Below are 15,669 nucleotides of genomic sequence, written 5' to 3'. Positions count from 1 at the left end.
AGTAAATAGCAGTTAGGGACTCAGCTGAGTCAAGCTGGACTCAGCGTGTCAAGTTTGGCATAATACAAGAAGCGCGCTATCCCCAAACAGTTGTGTGGTTATTATGTGAGTGTATATGCAGGAGACCGCGGTCACGTGAGGGGGGGGGGGGGAAAGGAGTGATAAATGCATTTTTCATCGCTACATTTACCAGTTTTTATCTGCGTTACGTTCATGGACCCGCAACAACGAAGCAGTGCTGACCTCAGATTGAATATACGAGGACAGTATTCATAACTTCACAACTGCTTGAGTTTTGAGAGAAACATTCGACTGGTTCAACAGGAATTTTTGCCCGTTGCAGTGGTAAACACCGCTGGTGCTGTCTCTACAGTCAACTTTGCGTATAACGACACTCGGCGGGGCATCAGAAAAGTGTCCTTATTCGCGAAGTGTCGTTATACCCGAAGTCTCATTGTATGCATACAGGTAGAATGGACTTTGCTCTGGGCATGGAAATTCTGTCGTTATTCGCGAATTGTCGTTATATCCGCAGTCGTTATTCGCGAATTGTCGTTATATCCGCAGTCGTTATTCGCGAATTGTCGTTATATCCGCAGTCGTTATTCGCGAATTGTCGTTATATCCGCAGTCGTTATTCGCGAATTGTCGTTATATCCGCAGTCGTTATTCGCGAATTGTCGTTATATCCGCAGTCGTTATTCGCGAATTGTCGTTATATCCGCAGTCGTTATTCGCGAATTGTCGTTATATCCGCAGTCGTTATAAGCGAAGTTGACTGTAATCCAAGGAGCTTGCAACAACTTACGTTGAATTGAAGAATGAAGCAAGCACATTCTGGAGGCATAAAGCCCCGACACCATAGTTGTCTTCAAAATGACCATTCTCCATGCCAAATTGCTCGTCAAATTCTCCTTCAAAGCAGTCCACTTTGCCCTTGACAGCTCCCGGTGAACCCCAGAGAGATAGAGCAGCGCCTGAAACGTATGGCGAGAGCACAGTGTTGCGAACAAACTCAACATTACGCATCCACACACAACTTCCGGCACGTGAAAACCTTGCAAAAAAGGCCCCACCACCTTGCCGAGCCGCGTTCAAGAGAAACCTTGACTGGATGACAGCGGCCGTGGCCTGTATAATTCGACGATCAAACAGCATGCTCACCCCACCGCCAAGCATGGCAGTGTTGTTAATGAATGTGCAGTTACTGATCAGTACGTGGCGTCTTGAAGCAGCTGCATCCTGGCTGCCGTATTGGTTTTCACGAGCATGTAAGAAAACAGGTGACCCTTCGGGACTGGATAGGTTGGAAAATGTATTGTTGTGGATGAAGGCAAATGATGGATACACACTCGGGTATGTCTCGATGTGAACAGCACTGCCTTTCAAATGCTCAACATGGTACTCCAGCTGAGAATATTCCGGGGTTCTCACGCCGGCATTCGCAAACACGCTGTCCTGAATAGCAAGGAGAAATCTTGCAAGACATGGAGTCTGGTGACGCGTTGGTTGATTGTGTTTGAACTGTTCCATCTTCTTCAGAGCCAACCCCATTGCCATGTCTGTACCACTGTCTGTCAGCCACTGGGAGTAGTCACCTAGATCTACGGGTACCTCTTCACTACTATTAACCGAATGATGAGCACGTACAAATGACCGAATCTCGTGAAACTTTCCCAGCGTTATAACATAGGTAATGTCAGTGGTCGGTTCGCGTTCCATGCGAGAACGCACAAGGAAAACAGCATAGCTGGAGTTGAGGAATATGGTGCTGTATTTCCAACAAGCACTAGTCACGTAAAACTGACATTGGTCGATTTTCACCAACCTGGATTGCACCACGCACATGGCGTAGCCATTCTTTGGTATGTGAAACTCCAGGGCTTTCAGCAGGACCTGTGTGGCATTAGATAAAACAAAGAATGGCTCTTCGTTTGTGGGGCTGTGCTGCTGAAGAATAGACCTAGGGCATCCTGGACTTGCCACAGTGGCAATGGCAATCGGGCCGACGTTGCTGTTAATGTTTACAGCTGTGCTCTCAGAGCTGAGCAGGATGGAGCAGTTGAATCTGGTATCTGGGTGCAACCACACTGTCACCACTCCTGCTGACCCATTGTACATGTCCGCCATGCCAGCTCTCCACTTTTGTACTAAGTGAACTGCGCTCTGGATGGAGAAGCATCGCGCAGGAGACTCACCATTGTTCTGGCAGTGTGACGGCAAACGTGAAGGGTCTCGTCTATTCCAATCTCTGGCCGGGTGCACCACATGTACCACCAGTGATTCATCAGATGTTAAATTATCACTGCCAGTGCTAACAGCTAGGTTGGTAGGATCAACAGCAACGCTACTAGAATCATTGAGGAGTGGCGGCGTAGAAGACCTTGCAGCAGAACAGCATAAGCCAAGAGCGAAGAGAAGAGCTCGGACTGTTCGCCAGGGCACAAGTCCATACCGGCAGAAACAATTCCTCAGCCCAGCCTTGGTTACCATTGTACCGTGATTAGTATTGCCAATGACAACGTTACCTCAAAGACTTCTTACACCATGACCACTCGGGGTTCAGTTTAGACAGCCAGCGTAGACCCTACACTAGTCAGGGTGTGCGAACTCCAAAAAAGCCACTTCAGAGACGTTAGACATGAGAAAATAACGAGGCCGGTCAAAACAAACTGAGAACAGCTGAAGCAACTGCTATACCTCTTATTGGTCTGCTAGTAGACTACCACTAATGAGACCATCGCTCACTCTCCAAACATTACTTCTGAGGTCATCATCAGTGCTGGCACTGATCTTGAACACAGCAGTTGAAACCTTAGCTGTTATTCTACCTGCACTTACCGTATTATCTCTAATATAAGCACAGTCTCCAATAATAGCACGTCTCCAATAATAGAACACCTTGGGGTGGCATTCAAAAAATAAAGTGCTCAGTCTCCATTATAAGCACACTGTGTAAATTCATTATCTGTACCGGCGAAAAAACCCTGTAATGTGTGTGTCTGACATGAATTTGGCATGGCAACATGCCTCTGAAATGAGGTTGAAATGATAATGGAACAGTCTCCAATAAAGGAACGTCTTCATTAATAGCACGGGGCGGAGGTACATTGACAAAATCGAGGACCGTGCTTATTAGAGATAATACGGTATGGCTAAATCGCTCACTCTCCAAACATTACTTCTGAGGTCATAATCAGTGCTGGCACTGATCTTGAACACAGCAGTTGAAACCTTAGCTGTTATTCTACCTGCACTGATGGCTAAATCAACACTATCTAGTGATAAATAACTACAACAAGACCACCTTGGATAGTCACCACCTTGACCTTACCGTTCACCTTGTCCACAGCTGGCAAACACGTCTGCACGATTTGGGCAGTCGAGCGAAGGACCACCACGTGTCTTTACTGGTCATCTTCGATTGTTTAGAGGAAGCTCCAGAATTTCGGGGTGTCGTAGCTGACATGACTGTCATCCTCCTGCGCTTGCCCAGCGGAAAGGCGATGGCTCCTGACGACAGTACGGCAACTTGATCCGTTGGCTGGAATTTCAGACCACCAAACTCTCGTGTGCGGCGTAGTTAGTTTGTCGTCGACGTGCTAGTAATCCTTCCTGTATGACAACGGAGTGTTCCTAGGTGACCTCCTGCAATCTGGCCTTATCTTTAGGCAAAGATCGAGTTATCCGGCGTTGTTTTGACACAACGTAATTGTTCCGAATGCGTGCTGATCTGAGTGGTGAGCTAGCAATGGAAATAATTATTGCCCTATTGGTGACACTCGACTCATCAACTCAGTTTCACTGGTCGATCTATGAAGCAAACATTTTGTAACACTGCATTGTATTTGTATAGCTGCAGTCTTCCTAGAAAATAGACAAAATTAATAATAGTAGTATTATCTGAGAAAACGCATGCATGTGTCTGGAAAGTGGAAGGGGGTAATCCAATGCTTCTCCCAAGACTGAGCAACACTGAGTCAAGGCATGTTTGTGGACTCTTGCTTAGTCTTGGCTAGCCGGCTATACCGGCAGTACTGGCTGCAGCAGTACTCGCCAGTAGCTGAGTAGGTCTACATGACTGTACTACTAGTACTACTACTAGCACGTAGACATCTACAGGTCAGTGTAGATCTACTACAGTCTAGACTACAGCCATGTAAGAAAGTAACAGTTCAGTTGGTTGCTCGTAGAGTCTACCCGGACCCACCAACTCGCACATTTGAATACGGTTTCCCACCTGCAAGAAAGCCGAGTCGAATGTTCGATGGATCTCTCGTTTGCTCTGGATGGCACTCGTGAGGCAGTCAAGTGTCAAGTCAGGTCGGCGAGAAGAGCGCGAGATTGAGTGTTGCGAACAACCAACTACCGACGTTACGTTACTTACGATACTTTCTCGCCAAGTAACGTTTGCAACCACTGAACTAGTAATACAGTCATGTGTAGTAGCTAAGCCTTGTACGTCCAGTACCTGCAGCCTTCTGCATGTTCGGTACTTTCACCGACCTCCGTCCGTTGCGTCCTGCCACCGGAGACTAAAGAGTAAAGGCCACGAACTAATTACTAAGTCTTATTGCACAGTGCAGTAATGCTTTTTGAGTGTGAGAGGGCTAGCGGGGAACAGAAAGAAGCATGACGATGGAAAAAAATGGTATTTTCACTTACAAAGCAACTTTCAGTACATGGGGTAGTGGTCCACCAGAGCAATCACACTCACGTCTATCAGCCAAAACCAGCACTAGGCAGCAGCTCGGCTTTTGGCTGTCACGACCGGCAGCTCCACACCGAGTGATGTGCCGGGAATCGAATGCCTGCATTTGTCCAAGGAGGGCCATTCACCATTCACAGCGGCTGAACTGGAGAACAGTTGGACGGCACATGGTTGGACAAAGCAACCCCGCATGCAGTGATCAGCAGTGACCATGGTGACAATACTAGTAACATGATCTACCGGTATGTCATTGGAGGGGCATCTCTGGGGAAGTCCCTGGACACCGCCATGTCACAGTACGGACATTACTAGTATTCATGACAACGGTAAGTGGACCTCTCTACCGGTAATCATGGTAATGTTAGCGCAACGAGAGAGCCCCATACTGCCATAGTCACAATCTTCAACAGGGATATCTATGTGATCGGGGGATGTACTTCCGGACAAACTCTGGACCTTGTGGAGAGGTTCTCATTCCGATTACGCCGCTGGTGTTTGGCTGCTCCAATGTCGACACCTCGCACCGCAGCTGCCGTTGCTACCAATGACTCACCGGTGTTTGTTGTTGGTGGGTGTGTAGGCGGCAGTGCGCTCTCCTCCGTTGAGTGCTACGATTGTCATAGCCCTAGCTTGGCGGATTATGCCGGCATAATATTTGGCATAATCTTGGGATTTCGTCAAAAAATTATGCTCCGGCATAATATACGGATTCCAACGTCACGTGTAAGGTCGGCGTAATCTTTCGGTTTAGACAAAAATTATGCTTAGGGCATGGCCGTGTGTGTATGCGTGGTTTCTCAATCCTCTGTGTACAGCGTGAATACATAGTGGAACCGAGCATAATTCAGCATAATTCAGCATAAATGATGGCATAATTGTGGCATAATCCAAAGCATAATTTGACGATTGGCCGAGCATAGTCCGCCAATGGCTACACCGGGTACAATCTTCACCAACTTGTTGCCCCCCAAAAAGCCGCGTGCCAAGGCCCATCGAGCTCTCAGAAACTGTGATCGCCTGCATGAGCAAACAGATTTTAGCACTTTATCAGCTAAAAAAGCTCAAAAAGGGCGATATTCACCAAAAAACGCAATAAAGGGCGAAAGAAACGGGCTTTTCCAAAAAGGTCTAAAAAGAGCGAAAAAAAAAGGGCGAGCAACTTTGGGAAAGGGCTAACCACCGGACCAACCTTTTGGCCACCAACACAGGTCATGCTTACTACTGTGAAGGGCATGTGTACCCGCTATATCATACACAAACTGAATGAAAGGCCATGTTACTGCCGGAACAATCATAAACTGCTGCTGGTGGTCCTGACTAGTAGTGAAGTACATGTACATGATGATTAGAGCAAGGGCTGGCTGGTGCTTACTGCTTTGTGCCACTCGGAATGTTAAAAGGTGTAACCAAAAATCATCACATGAAATATTTGAAGGATATCTACAACCAATCGTGTCAATAGCCAGAAAATTACCACCAATATTGTGTGCAGGAAGCTGTGCGTATCATGCTGCCAAACGAACTGATATAAAGAGACTAGTGCATAATCGGTATAGTGTGAAAGGACAGCAAGCCCCTGTTAGATTTTGACCAGTGTGAAATCATGCTTTACCACTGTGAGTGTAAGGGTATTGTCACAGTGCTCCATGAACTTAAATTTTGTCAGCGCAAACCAGCTGCTTTTTAAAAAGTGTGAACGTTTGGTGCAATACTCGTTTGGCTTGCAGTAGTGATGACATTGCCTCATCAACAGAGATTTAGTTGTTGACTAATCCGCAATCTACATCATGCCGAGAGTGAATATGTGAGAGAAAGAAGTCTTCATCCACCACGCAAGACCGAGTGGAAGAGTGTTTGGGTGACTAGATGAAGCAGTAAACCAGCCCACAACCATCTAATCTTCTGATGGCGGAGCTGGACTCAACAGATGTTCTATAAGCAGTGGATCTCGGAGTCCATCTGGTACTGACAAGGTGTTCATCTGAAGACAGAAACCAAGAATTGTCGTGGAACTTAGAGATCAACATTCCGCTATTCGAATCAATGTGTATGAGCAAAACTCTCTTTCCCTCCCACTCTCATGTTCATGATGAACCCTCCTAGCATCTTCATTATAGCCACACAGTAACTTCACTTTTTTCTTTCCTAATAAAAAAAAAAATTCGACGGGTTCGCGTACCGGGCAGGTCAAGAACAAGGAGTCGTACAACTCCCTGGTCAAGAACCACCTTTCCGCTTCCGTGGGACGCCACCACCCCATGATCAGGCGTCAGATGCGGCTCCTCAACGGTGGGGGAGGATAGATCAGATCCACCAACCATAGGCCAAAGGCCAAAATCCCATTTGCCACATCCATGTTTTACTCATGCCAGGCCACGAGTTCCCAATTAACTGTGGGTCGCAGCACGGTTGGAAAAAATCCTTCCGCTTCCAAGCAGGACTTGAACCTGGTACCTCTCGTTCCTAATAGCTTGTTTATTATTCTCTTTTTGTTATACATGTGTCTTCATCAAGTTCTCCCAGTTCACACTAGATTGATGGTCTTCTTTGTGCGACCGCATTTGCGTCGAAAGTGTACATGACATGTGGACAGTGGAACCAACATGGCTGTCCATCACGGGTTTAGTCATGCGACAGATATGTAACAGCTCTATTGTTTTGCAAATAAACTCTGCACCTCCACCGGTTTGGTTGCCGAGTCGTTATTGCTCGCGTCCTTTTATGGTGCAATCCAAATGTTTGGTCATCATAAGAAAACCTGCTGGATCCCACAAGCCCTACTGATCATGGTACATGTATGTGTGTGTGTGTGTGGGGGGGGGGGGGGGGGGAGGGGTAGTCACAGCTCAAATGGTGTGTTCATGCTTTAGTTATGTTTATGTTACTTTCTCCACGCCGACAGTTCTTTTATAATGACCAACCATAGTTATTCAACCGACAGTTCTTTCATAATGACCAACCATAGTTATTCAACCGACAGTTCTTTTATAATGACCAACCATAGTTATTGAACCGACAGTTCTTTTATAATGACCAACCATAGTTATTCAACCGACAGTTCTTTTATAATGACCAACCATAGTTATTCAACCGACAGTTCTTTTATAATGACCAACCATAGTTATTCAACCGACAGTTCTTTTATAATGACCAACCATAGTTATTCAACCGACAGTTCTTTTATAATGACCAACCATAGTTATTCAACTGACAGTTCTTTTATAATGACCAACCATAGTTATTCAACCGACAGTTCTTTTATAATGCCCAACCATAGTTATTCAACCGACAGTTCTTTTATAATGACCTACCATAGTTATTCAACCGACAGTTCTTTTATAATGACCAACCATAGTTATTCAACCGACAGTTCTTTTATAATGACCAACCATAGTTATTGAACTGACAGTTCTTTTATAATGACCAACCATAGTTATTCAACCGACAGTTCTTTTATAATGACCAACCATAGTTATTCAACCGACAGTTCTTTTATAATGACCAACCATAATTATTCAACCGACAGTTCTTTTATAATGACCAACCATAGTTATTCAACCGACAGTTCTTTTATAATGACCAACCATAGTTATTCAACCGACAGTTCTGTTGTACCTGCGCCTGCACGTGTTATCTCTTCGTCGTAGCTGCTGCTGTATTTGTGTCTCTGTGTGTACATGTGGCTGCACGTGTTGTCTCTTCGTCGTAGCTGCTGCTGTATTTGTGTCTCTGTGCTGCTGACCCGTACATGCTGCTGCGCTGCTTTGTTGCTGACCCGTACATGCTGCTGCGCTGCTTTGTTGTTGACACGTGCACCTTTTTGTGCTGAGTACACCACCTTTTGTGCTGACGAGGGCACCAATTTCTGATATCATGTTTTCCTTTTGCCATGTCGTCGTCAGTTGTCCGACGGTCGTCGTCAGTTGTCAGACGTTCGTTGTCAGAGTCAGTTGTCCGACGGTCGTCGTCAGTTGTCAGACGTTCGTTGTCAGACGTTCGTTGTCAGAGTCAGTTGTCCGACGTTCGTCGTCAGTTGTTAGACATTCGTTGTCAGTGTTAGTTCTCCATTATGAGTTCTTCCGTCGCCGCTTGAAGTAAACTATGAAAACTCTCTCTCTCTAGCTCTAGAGAAAAACCACTGACTAGTTCGTTTTGAGGTGTGGCGTGGCGAGGATAGAAGAGGCAGTTCGTTCTCAACCTTCCGAGACGACATTTGGCGCCCAACTAATCGAACCCACGACCCTGAAGCTCGTCGCTCTCCGGCCGGTGTTTTTCGTTTTCCTCTTCGCGTTCTCGCCATGGCTCCGCTTTGCTGCGTCTGTTCAACCCTTTCCTAGATCCTCGGAGCTCCTACTCAGGTGAGCATGCCTTTGTAATTGTCTGCTCTGCGTAATGTGTTGCAATGTTGCCGTACCTTGTATTCGATTTCGAATTTTCAAATAATTGTTTTGCGTCGGGTGACTCGGGTCCCTGCAGGAATTCCGTGGAGCCTTGTTCTCTCGTGTTCGAGTGTGTACTCGTAGTGTAGTCTTGCTGCTCGTTGGAAGTTCGCCCCGTTGTGTTAGTTGTGTCGCTCTGACTACCCTGTACTGTACTGTTGTGTATGAAAATTTCAAACTTCTGTTCGTGCGCTACTCGTTCGAATCTGGAACTTGTGTTTGCATGTTCGTCGTGCATTCAGCATGGGTAGCTTTGATCTCGTCTTGTGTTGTGCACTTGTGCTTGTCACGGAGTTGCCGTCGGACTGCTCCGATAGTGTGACTGTGTCGCGTGATTTGTTCAGATGTCCACCTGAACGTTCTCGAGGTGCTGCCTCGTATGTAGTCGATCCATATTGTTTTGTTTCGTGTTTTTACCGTTTTAGTAGTAGTTTCTCCATGTTCTGTGTACATGGTGTAGAGCATTGTCACTGTCAGGCTCGGCCATGCACTGTCAACAAAGTAGGAAAGCTGTTGGCTTCCGGTTTGGTGGGAGGTGTGAACTAATTGTTACTTCATGTAGGATTCTCGTTCTTGATCCAGGTTGAATTTTTTTTGTGAGCGTATGGTTTTGTAATAATTGTGTTTCGGCATGTGGGTTTCTCTAGTTCGTCTGGGTGGGCGTCTGATCATGGTGAGCCACGGTCTGCTTGGTGGTCTGCAGGAATCCTGCGTTTTGTTGTATCGGTTTGCCTTGCGGGTGTTATGGTTTCCGCGTGTTGCTGGTTGGCCCTTGCGCGCCCCAGTCGGTCCCTGACAGTTTTTGTCTCGGTTTTTGGTTTTGCGAAGCGGATGTAGTTCCGTGTTTTTCAGGTTCAATCCCTGTGGTTTTTTCAGGTTCAATCCCTGTGGTTTTTTCAGGTTCAATCCCTGTGGTTTTTTCAGGTTAGAGACCTGTGGGTTTTCAGGGTAGCGCCCTGTGGTTTTTCTTCTTTATCTTTTGCGTATTGGTAACCGATTTGTTTGTGTGTCCTCAATGGTGTCCTCACTGATTAATTGCTCCTGTTTCAGTCAACGTGTTCTTCCTGGCTGTTCTTCCCTTCCTTCGTGTGCTTTTCTGATTTTTGGTGATGGCTGAGATGTTTGCGTCAGTCCTTCTCTCTTTCTGTGTGTGTCCTGTGATTCTCGGAGTTTCTGTAGCGCCATCGGTTTTCGGACAGCCGGCCAGTGTGCGTCCTGCGGCCCCAGTCTTCTTCTCGGTCGGTGCGTGCTGTCGGTCTCGCCGCTCTTGGCAGCGTCGCTGGGTCCGTCGGCTTAACCCTGTTTCCTCATGCATTGTGTACTTTTTGTTTGTCTTGACTGTTGGGTGGGTGGCGTACTAGGTTGGTGCTGTTCAAATAATCAAGATCCAAAGGGACAACTACAGGTCGAACAGCTCGCCAGCCGGGGTCCTCTGCAAAATCTGTTGCTTGCAGGTTCCGTTTGATTGATGCACAGTTTTGCGGGGCTCCCGACTGGTGTTAACCCTCCTGGCCTACTCGTCATGCATTCAACTGTTGTGACCCCACCTCTTTTGTGTTTTATTGTCGCCTGTTTATGTTGCTTCATATTTCATTTCCCCTGTCTTTCTGTCTTCTTCTCCGGTCTGTCTCCTTCCGTTTTTTTTATACACTTCACTTTTGCTTCCATCCACAGGAGTGGATGTCTTTTTTTGGTAGGGGATAGTGTTGTACCTGCGCCTGCACGTGTTATCTCTTCGTCGTAGCTGCTGCTGTATTTGTGTCTCTGTGTGTACATGTGGCTGCACGTGTTGTCTCTTCGTCGTAGCTGCTGCTGTATTTGTGTCTCTGTGCTGCTGACCCGTACATGCTGCTGCGCTGCTTTGTTGCTGACCCGTACATGCTGCTGCGCTGCTTTGTTGTTGACACGTGCACCTTTTTGTGCTGAGTACACCACCTTTTGTGCTGACGAGGGCACCAATTTCTGATATCATGTTTTCCTTTTGCCATGTCGTCGTCAGTTGTCCGACGGTCGTCGTCAGTTGTCAGACGTTCGTTGTCAGAGTCAGTTGTCCGACGGTCGTCGTCAGTTGTCAGACGTTCGTTGTCAGAGTCAGTTGTCCGACGTTCGTCGTCAGTTGTTAGACATTCGTTGTCAGTGTTAGTTCTCCATTATGAGTTCTTCCGTCGCCGCTTGAAGTAAACTATGAAAACTCTCTCTCTAGCTCTAGAGAAAAACCACTGACTAGTTCGTTTTGAGGTGTGGCGTGGCGAGGATAGAAGAGGCAGTTCGTTCTCAACCTTCCGAGACGACAGTTCTTTTATAATGACCAACCATAGTTATTCAACTGACAGTTCTTTTATAATGACCAACCATAGTTATTCAACTGACAGTTCTTTTATAATGACCAACCATAGTTATTCAACCGACAGTTCTTTTATAATGACCAACCGTAGTTATTGAACCGACAGTTCTTTTATAATGACCAACCATAGTTATTCAACTGACAGTTCTTTTATAATGACCAACCATAGTTATTCAACCGACAGTTCTTTTATAATGACCAACCATAGTTATTCAACCGACAGTTCTTTTATAATGACCAACCGTAGTTATTGAACCGACAGTTCTTTTATAATGACCAACCATAGTTATTCAACCGACAGTTCTTTTATAATGACCAACCATAGTTATTCAACCGACAGTTCTTTTATAATGACCAACCATAGTTATTCAACCGACAGTTCTTTTATAATGACCAACCATAGTTATTCAACCGACAGTTCTTTTATAATGACCAACCATAGTTATTCAACCGACAGTTCTTTTATAATGACCTACCATAGTTATTCAACCGACAGTTCTTTTATAATGACCTACCATAGTTATTCAACCGACAGTTCTTTTATAATGACCTACCATAGTTATTCAACCGACAGTTCTTTTATAATGACCTACCATAGTTATTCAACCGACAGTTCTTTTATAATGACCAACCATAGTTATTCAACCGACAGTTCTTTTATAATGACCAACCATAGTTATTCAACCGACAGTTCTTTTATAATGACCAACCATAGTTATTCAACCGACAGTTCTTTTATAATGACCAACCATAGTTATTGAAGTTGATGCAGACCCTAGACAGTACTACAGTGAAACCTGTGTAAGACGACCGCTCAAGGGACCTTCAAAACGTGGTCTTTTTTACCAGGTAGTCTCCTTATGCAGGGCCATTTTAACTGGAAATAGCATCCCTTGATTCTGGTTTCGGTGGTCTTGTAGGACAGGTGGTCGCCTTGACAGGTTTCACTGCAGTATGGTTGTGTAGTGGGTCCATCTATGCATTTCCAAAAAGCAGTGCACACACATGTACCTTGCGTCTCTGAGCATGCAGAGGTAGATGGCGGAGACCCTCAAAACTTGAGCTGACTGTTGCTGACGAGTTGGATACTGGGGATGTGGTGGCCGCACAGCCATCGGGGCTACCATAGGGGCGATCCGACATTGCCATTGTAAGACAGTCATCCACTTCCATGTTGTACCTACACGTAGGGTTTACATGCAAGCGAGTGATTCGAAGTTAGAACAGTGTGTCCTGTCACCTACCTTTTTATAGCTCCAAATCTTTACTACATACTTTCTTCTCCAGAATAATTGACCCTAGGCAGGTAAGATGATTCTCCGTTCAAATATGTTACTGGATTTTGAATAGCAACAGAGTTGCTCCAAGCAAAATCGCCCACCTCCAGTGCAGCCCCAAGAAGTACCTTTGATTGGCTTCCTGGCGTCCGTATGTGGCCTGAAAGCTGCGTGCAAATCTGTAAGCAGTGATGATGAGGGACAGCAAAGTCGGGATTGAGTAGAGCAGTAAGACGATGTAGCGGACACTGTTTTGGTCGAGTAGCGATTTTCCAGTACTGGCACAGCTGATGCTTATCTTGATTAGCGACATAAGGCACAGGTCAAACAGCAGAAGCGTTTCAAACTTATTGTCAATGTCCGCGATTTTCCAGACCTTCTTGTTTCGTTTGAGAGGCCTGGGAGAAAGCAGATAAACGGGAGAATGACAGTATGAACGAATGTCAAGACACCCGCAGCAATCATAACTTGTTCTACAGTGCTGGTGAAGTCTGACATGTGGTTTAGGGGCACAGAATAGAACCTCCATATGTTTCGTAACTACATTCAATTAATGCATTGATGAAGGTCCCTGGTTTGAGTCCTGGTGGTGACAGTCAATTTTTTGTTCAGGCTTTTCCGGTTTGCATATTTCCCTCAAACCAGTGAATTTATTCGTGCGTTGGTGGACGATTGATGATTGTATAACATGTAACTCAAAGTTGAAACAAACCAGCCTTGTGCGTGGTTGTTTTGCACATTTGTGAAAGATGTAAACAAACAAGGAATTCTGTATTATGTGGAGAGCTTCCAAGCAGGGCTGAAACACTGTACTGCCAGTGCCCTATCATACTAACAATGTTACATCACCCGGTGATATCATTCTAACAATGTTACATCAACTGCAGAGCAAAACAAGCCTGCATGTACTGTACCTGAACATGACATGCATTGTCAGCAGGATAACGCATGTCAAGCACACGGTGTACTGGCGCACACGCGAGTTGTAGATTCCGCCCTGCATGACGGCCAGGAGCAGACGCCGGAACATGTCCACGGACACCCACCAGTGACGTCCAGGCTCGTACATGTTCATTGCCTCGTCGGCATACCACTTGAACTGTGGTAAACTGCGCAGCGAGGGCAAAGCCATCACAATGGGAGCTGGGGCCACCAGGAACACCAACGCAGCAATGGCAGTGATACCATACGGCAAGTGCTCTGTGCCGAGGAATTCAACAGAGCCATCGAGAAAGAGCACTCTCCGCTCACCTGCTGGTGAATGCAGAGTCACACTCGCCAGCAGGTAGGTTGATATGTAGGCAATTGTTGCAGTGCAGTAGATGACACTCAACCATATGACGTGAGCTAGAGAGTTGCGTCTCTGCAGATGCTGCAGGTGCCTGGCAAAGAGCCCATGCCGCACGGCCAGCCACATAAGACAGCTGAAGAGGACGATGAAGAGAGGTTGTGCGCCAAGCACTGCTCTAGTTTGCAGCACTGACATGGACTCTTTGATGCAGATATGTCCCAGACCAAATGTCATCGCAGAGTAGAATATGTTTCTCATTAGAACATGATCGGCAAAGATGATGAAAACAGCCTGCAGAAACATGAATGTATACATCTTTTTTTTGGAAGATTTCTGACCGTGATGCATCAATGTAATTTAACAAGTTTTCAGTCACACGGTCGTCATGGAGACTGGGTGTGGCTGTCTGGTCAACTCCAGTCCATGCCCGGGCAGCAGTACTAGTAGCCTGTGTTTCTTTCTGTAACAAAACACCGTACAACCTGTCACGTATAGAGTGCTATCATGAATACTGACCAAGGTGCTTAGCAGCTTGCGAGCCCTAAACCCACACAGAAGCTTCAAAGGGAATTTCCTCACTCACCCTGGCGCATTGAAATGCAGCAGCCACCCTCTGCTGAGATGAAATACTCCAGAAGGCTAGTTTTATACAGGCAGGGATATATCACAGGAAGGATAGAAATACAGAATGAAGCCAACAGCCGCATGTTCACGGCTGCAGACAAACGAGTAGGAAGACATGGATATATGGGAAGTTGCAAATCTGACCTGGATGAAGAATAGCCAGCTGTTTAGCACCGGAGACACGCCAATATTGAGCACCAGGACAACGGTGAAAAGCATCGCCGAACAGATGAACACGAGAAACAGGTAGGTGTGTATCGATATGCGTGCTGCAGAATCAGTGCAGTTATGGCAGATCTGCACACATACAGAAGAGTACACAAGCTGATACTTCAGAGTTGTTGCAGCTGTAAGTAGTCTACACTGCTGTACCCCAGGAATATTGTTAGCGATGGTCTAACTTAAAAGCGATTCTGGTAACGCATTTTGCAACTTGGCCAGTGAAATAAAGTATTTGATTTCTGTTCCCGGCGGAGGAAACTCGTGGCATCTGCTGACACCCGGGTTACTAGGTAACCCAACTAGCCGCCGCATCTGCTGGAATAAACCAAGCGGCATGTGCAGCGCCTAGCTGTAGGGGTGAGGGAATGACAAATCTTACAACTACACGCACGAGTGCCGAAAGCCCCAATAGCCGCATCCACTCGGACACTGGGCCAATGAGAAAGGAGAATTGACACTAGGAACCAAGTTATGCGTAAATGCAAACCAATGGAACTAAAAAATATAGCACATTCATAAAGTGTGGAAACTAGCCAACCAAACTGACAGAATGCTGACAATCAATGACCTGACACCTACATGTACACCGAGTACATGCGGCATTTGTCCAATCGGCACACACCATCAGCGCTCCTCCACAAGAGCGTAGGAAAATTCATTCGGATTGCATGTGCACATCTTGTCTGACACACTAGTCAGCCTCTCCCATGATTGGCTAACACCTTGGCAAGTTTCAAACCGCATACTTCCTGTGGTTTCAG

General features: G+C 46.1%; 2 protein-coding genes and 1 long non-coding RNA gene across 7 annotated transcripts in view; 1 reads left to right on the top strand and 2 right to left on the bottom strand.

Moving 5' to 3' along the window:
• LOC135808625 (uncharacterized) overlaps positions 1-3,705 on the bottom strand; it is a 39,224-nt gene extending 35,519 nt beyond the window's left edge. The window contains exons 1-2 of one of the 2 annotated variants that reach the window (XM_065321845.1): positions 3,335-3,705; positions 809-977 (exon numbers count right to left, since the gene is read on the bottom strand). In XM_065321845.1, coding sequence (XP_065177917.1) covers positions 809-891 — 83 coding nt within the window. In that variant the 5' untranslated portion in view covers positions 892-977; positions 3,335-3,705. Of the gene's footprint in view, positions 1-808; positions 3,088-3,334 lie in introns of those variants that run through there. The other variant, XM_065321844.1, reaches the window with a different exon arrangement.
• Positions 3,706-5,532: 1,827 nt separating this feature from the next.
• The window catches only part of LOC135808624 (uncharacterized), a 40,747-nt gene continuing 30,610 nt past the window's right edge, over positions 5,533-15,669 (bottom strand). For all 4 annotated transcript variants that reach the window (XM_065321841.1, XM_065321842.1, XM_065321840.1 and 1 more), the window contains 5 exons: positions 14,831-14,983; positions 13,686-14,353; positions 12,900-13,169; positions 12,506-12,674; positions 5,533-6,692 (listed from right to left, as the gene is read on the bottom strand). In XM_065321841.1, the coding sequence (XP_065177913.1) occupies positions 6,606-6,692; positions 12,506-12,674; positions 12,900-13,169; positions 13,686-14,353; positions 14,831-14,983 (1,347 nt within the window). In that variant the 3' untranslated portion in view covers positions 5,533-6,605. The remainder of the gene's footprint in view (positions 6,693-12,505; positions 12,675-12,899; positions 13,170-13,685; positions 14,354-14,830; positions 14,984-15,669) is intronic.
• On the top strand, positions 8,317-11,369 carry LOC135808622 (uncharacterized). Its single transcript, XR_010552097.1, has 2 exons — positions 8,317-9,069; positions 10,321-11,369. It is a non-coding gene; the product is annotated as an uncharacterized LOC135808622 (long non-coding RNA).

This window comes from Sycon ciliatum, chromosome 2 (assembly GCF_964019385.1).
Source record: "Sycon ciliatum chromosome 2, ocSycCili1.1, whole genome shotgun sequence".
In the NCBI taxonomy this organism is placed as follows: domain Eukaryota; kingdom Metazoa; phylum Porifera; class Calcarea; order Leucosolenida; family Sycettidae; genus Sycon; species Sycon ciliatum.
This window is presented reverse-complemented; position numbering and strand designations above follow the sequence as displayed.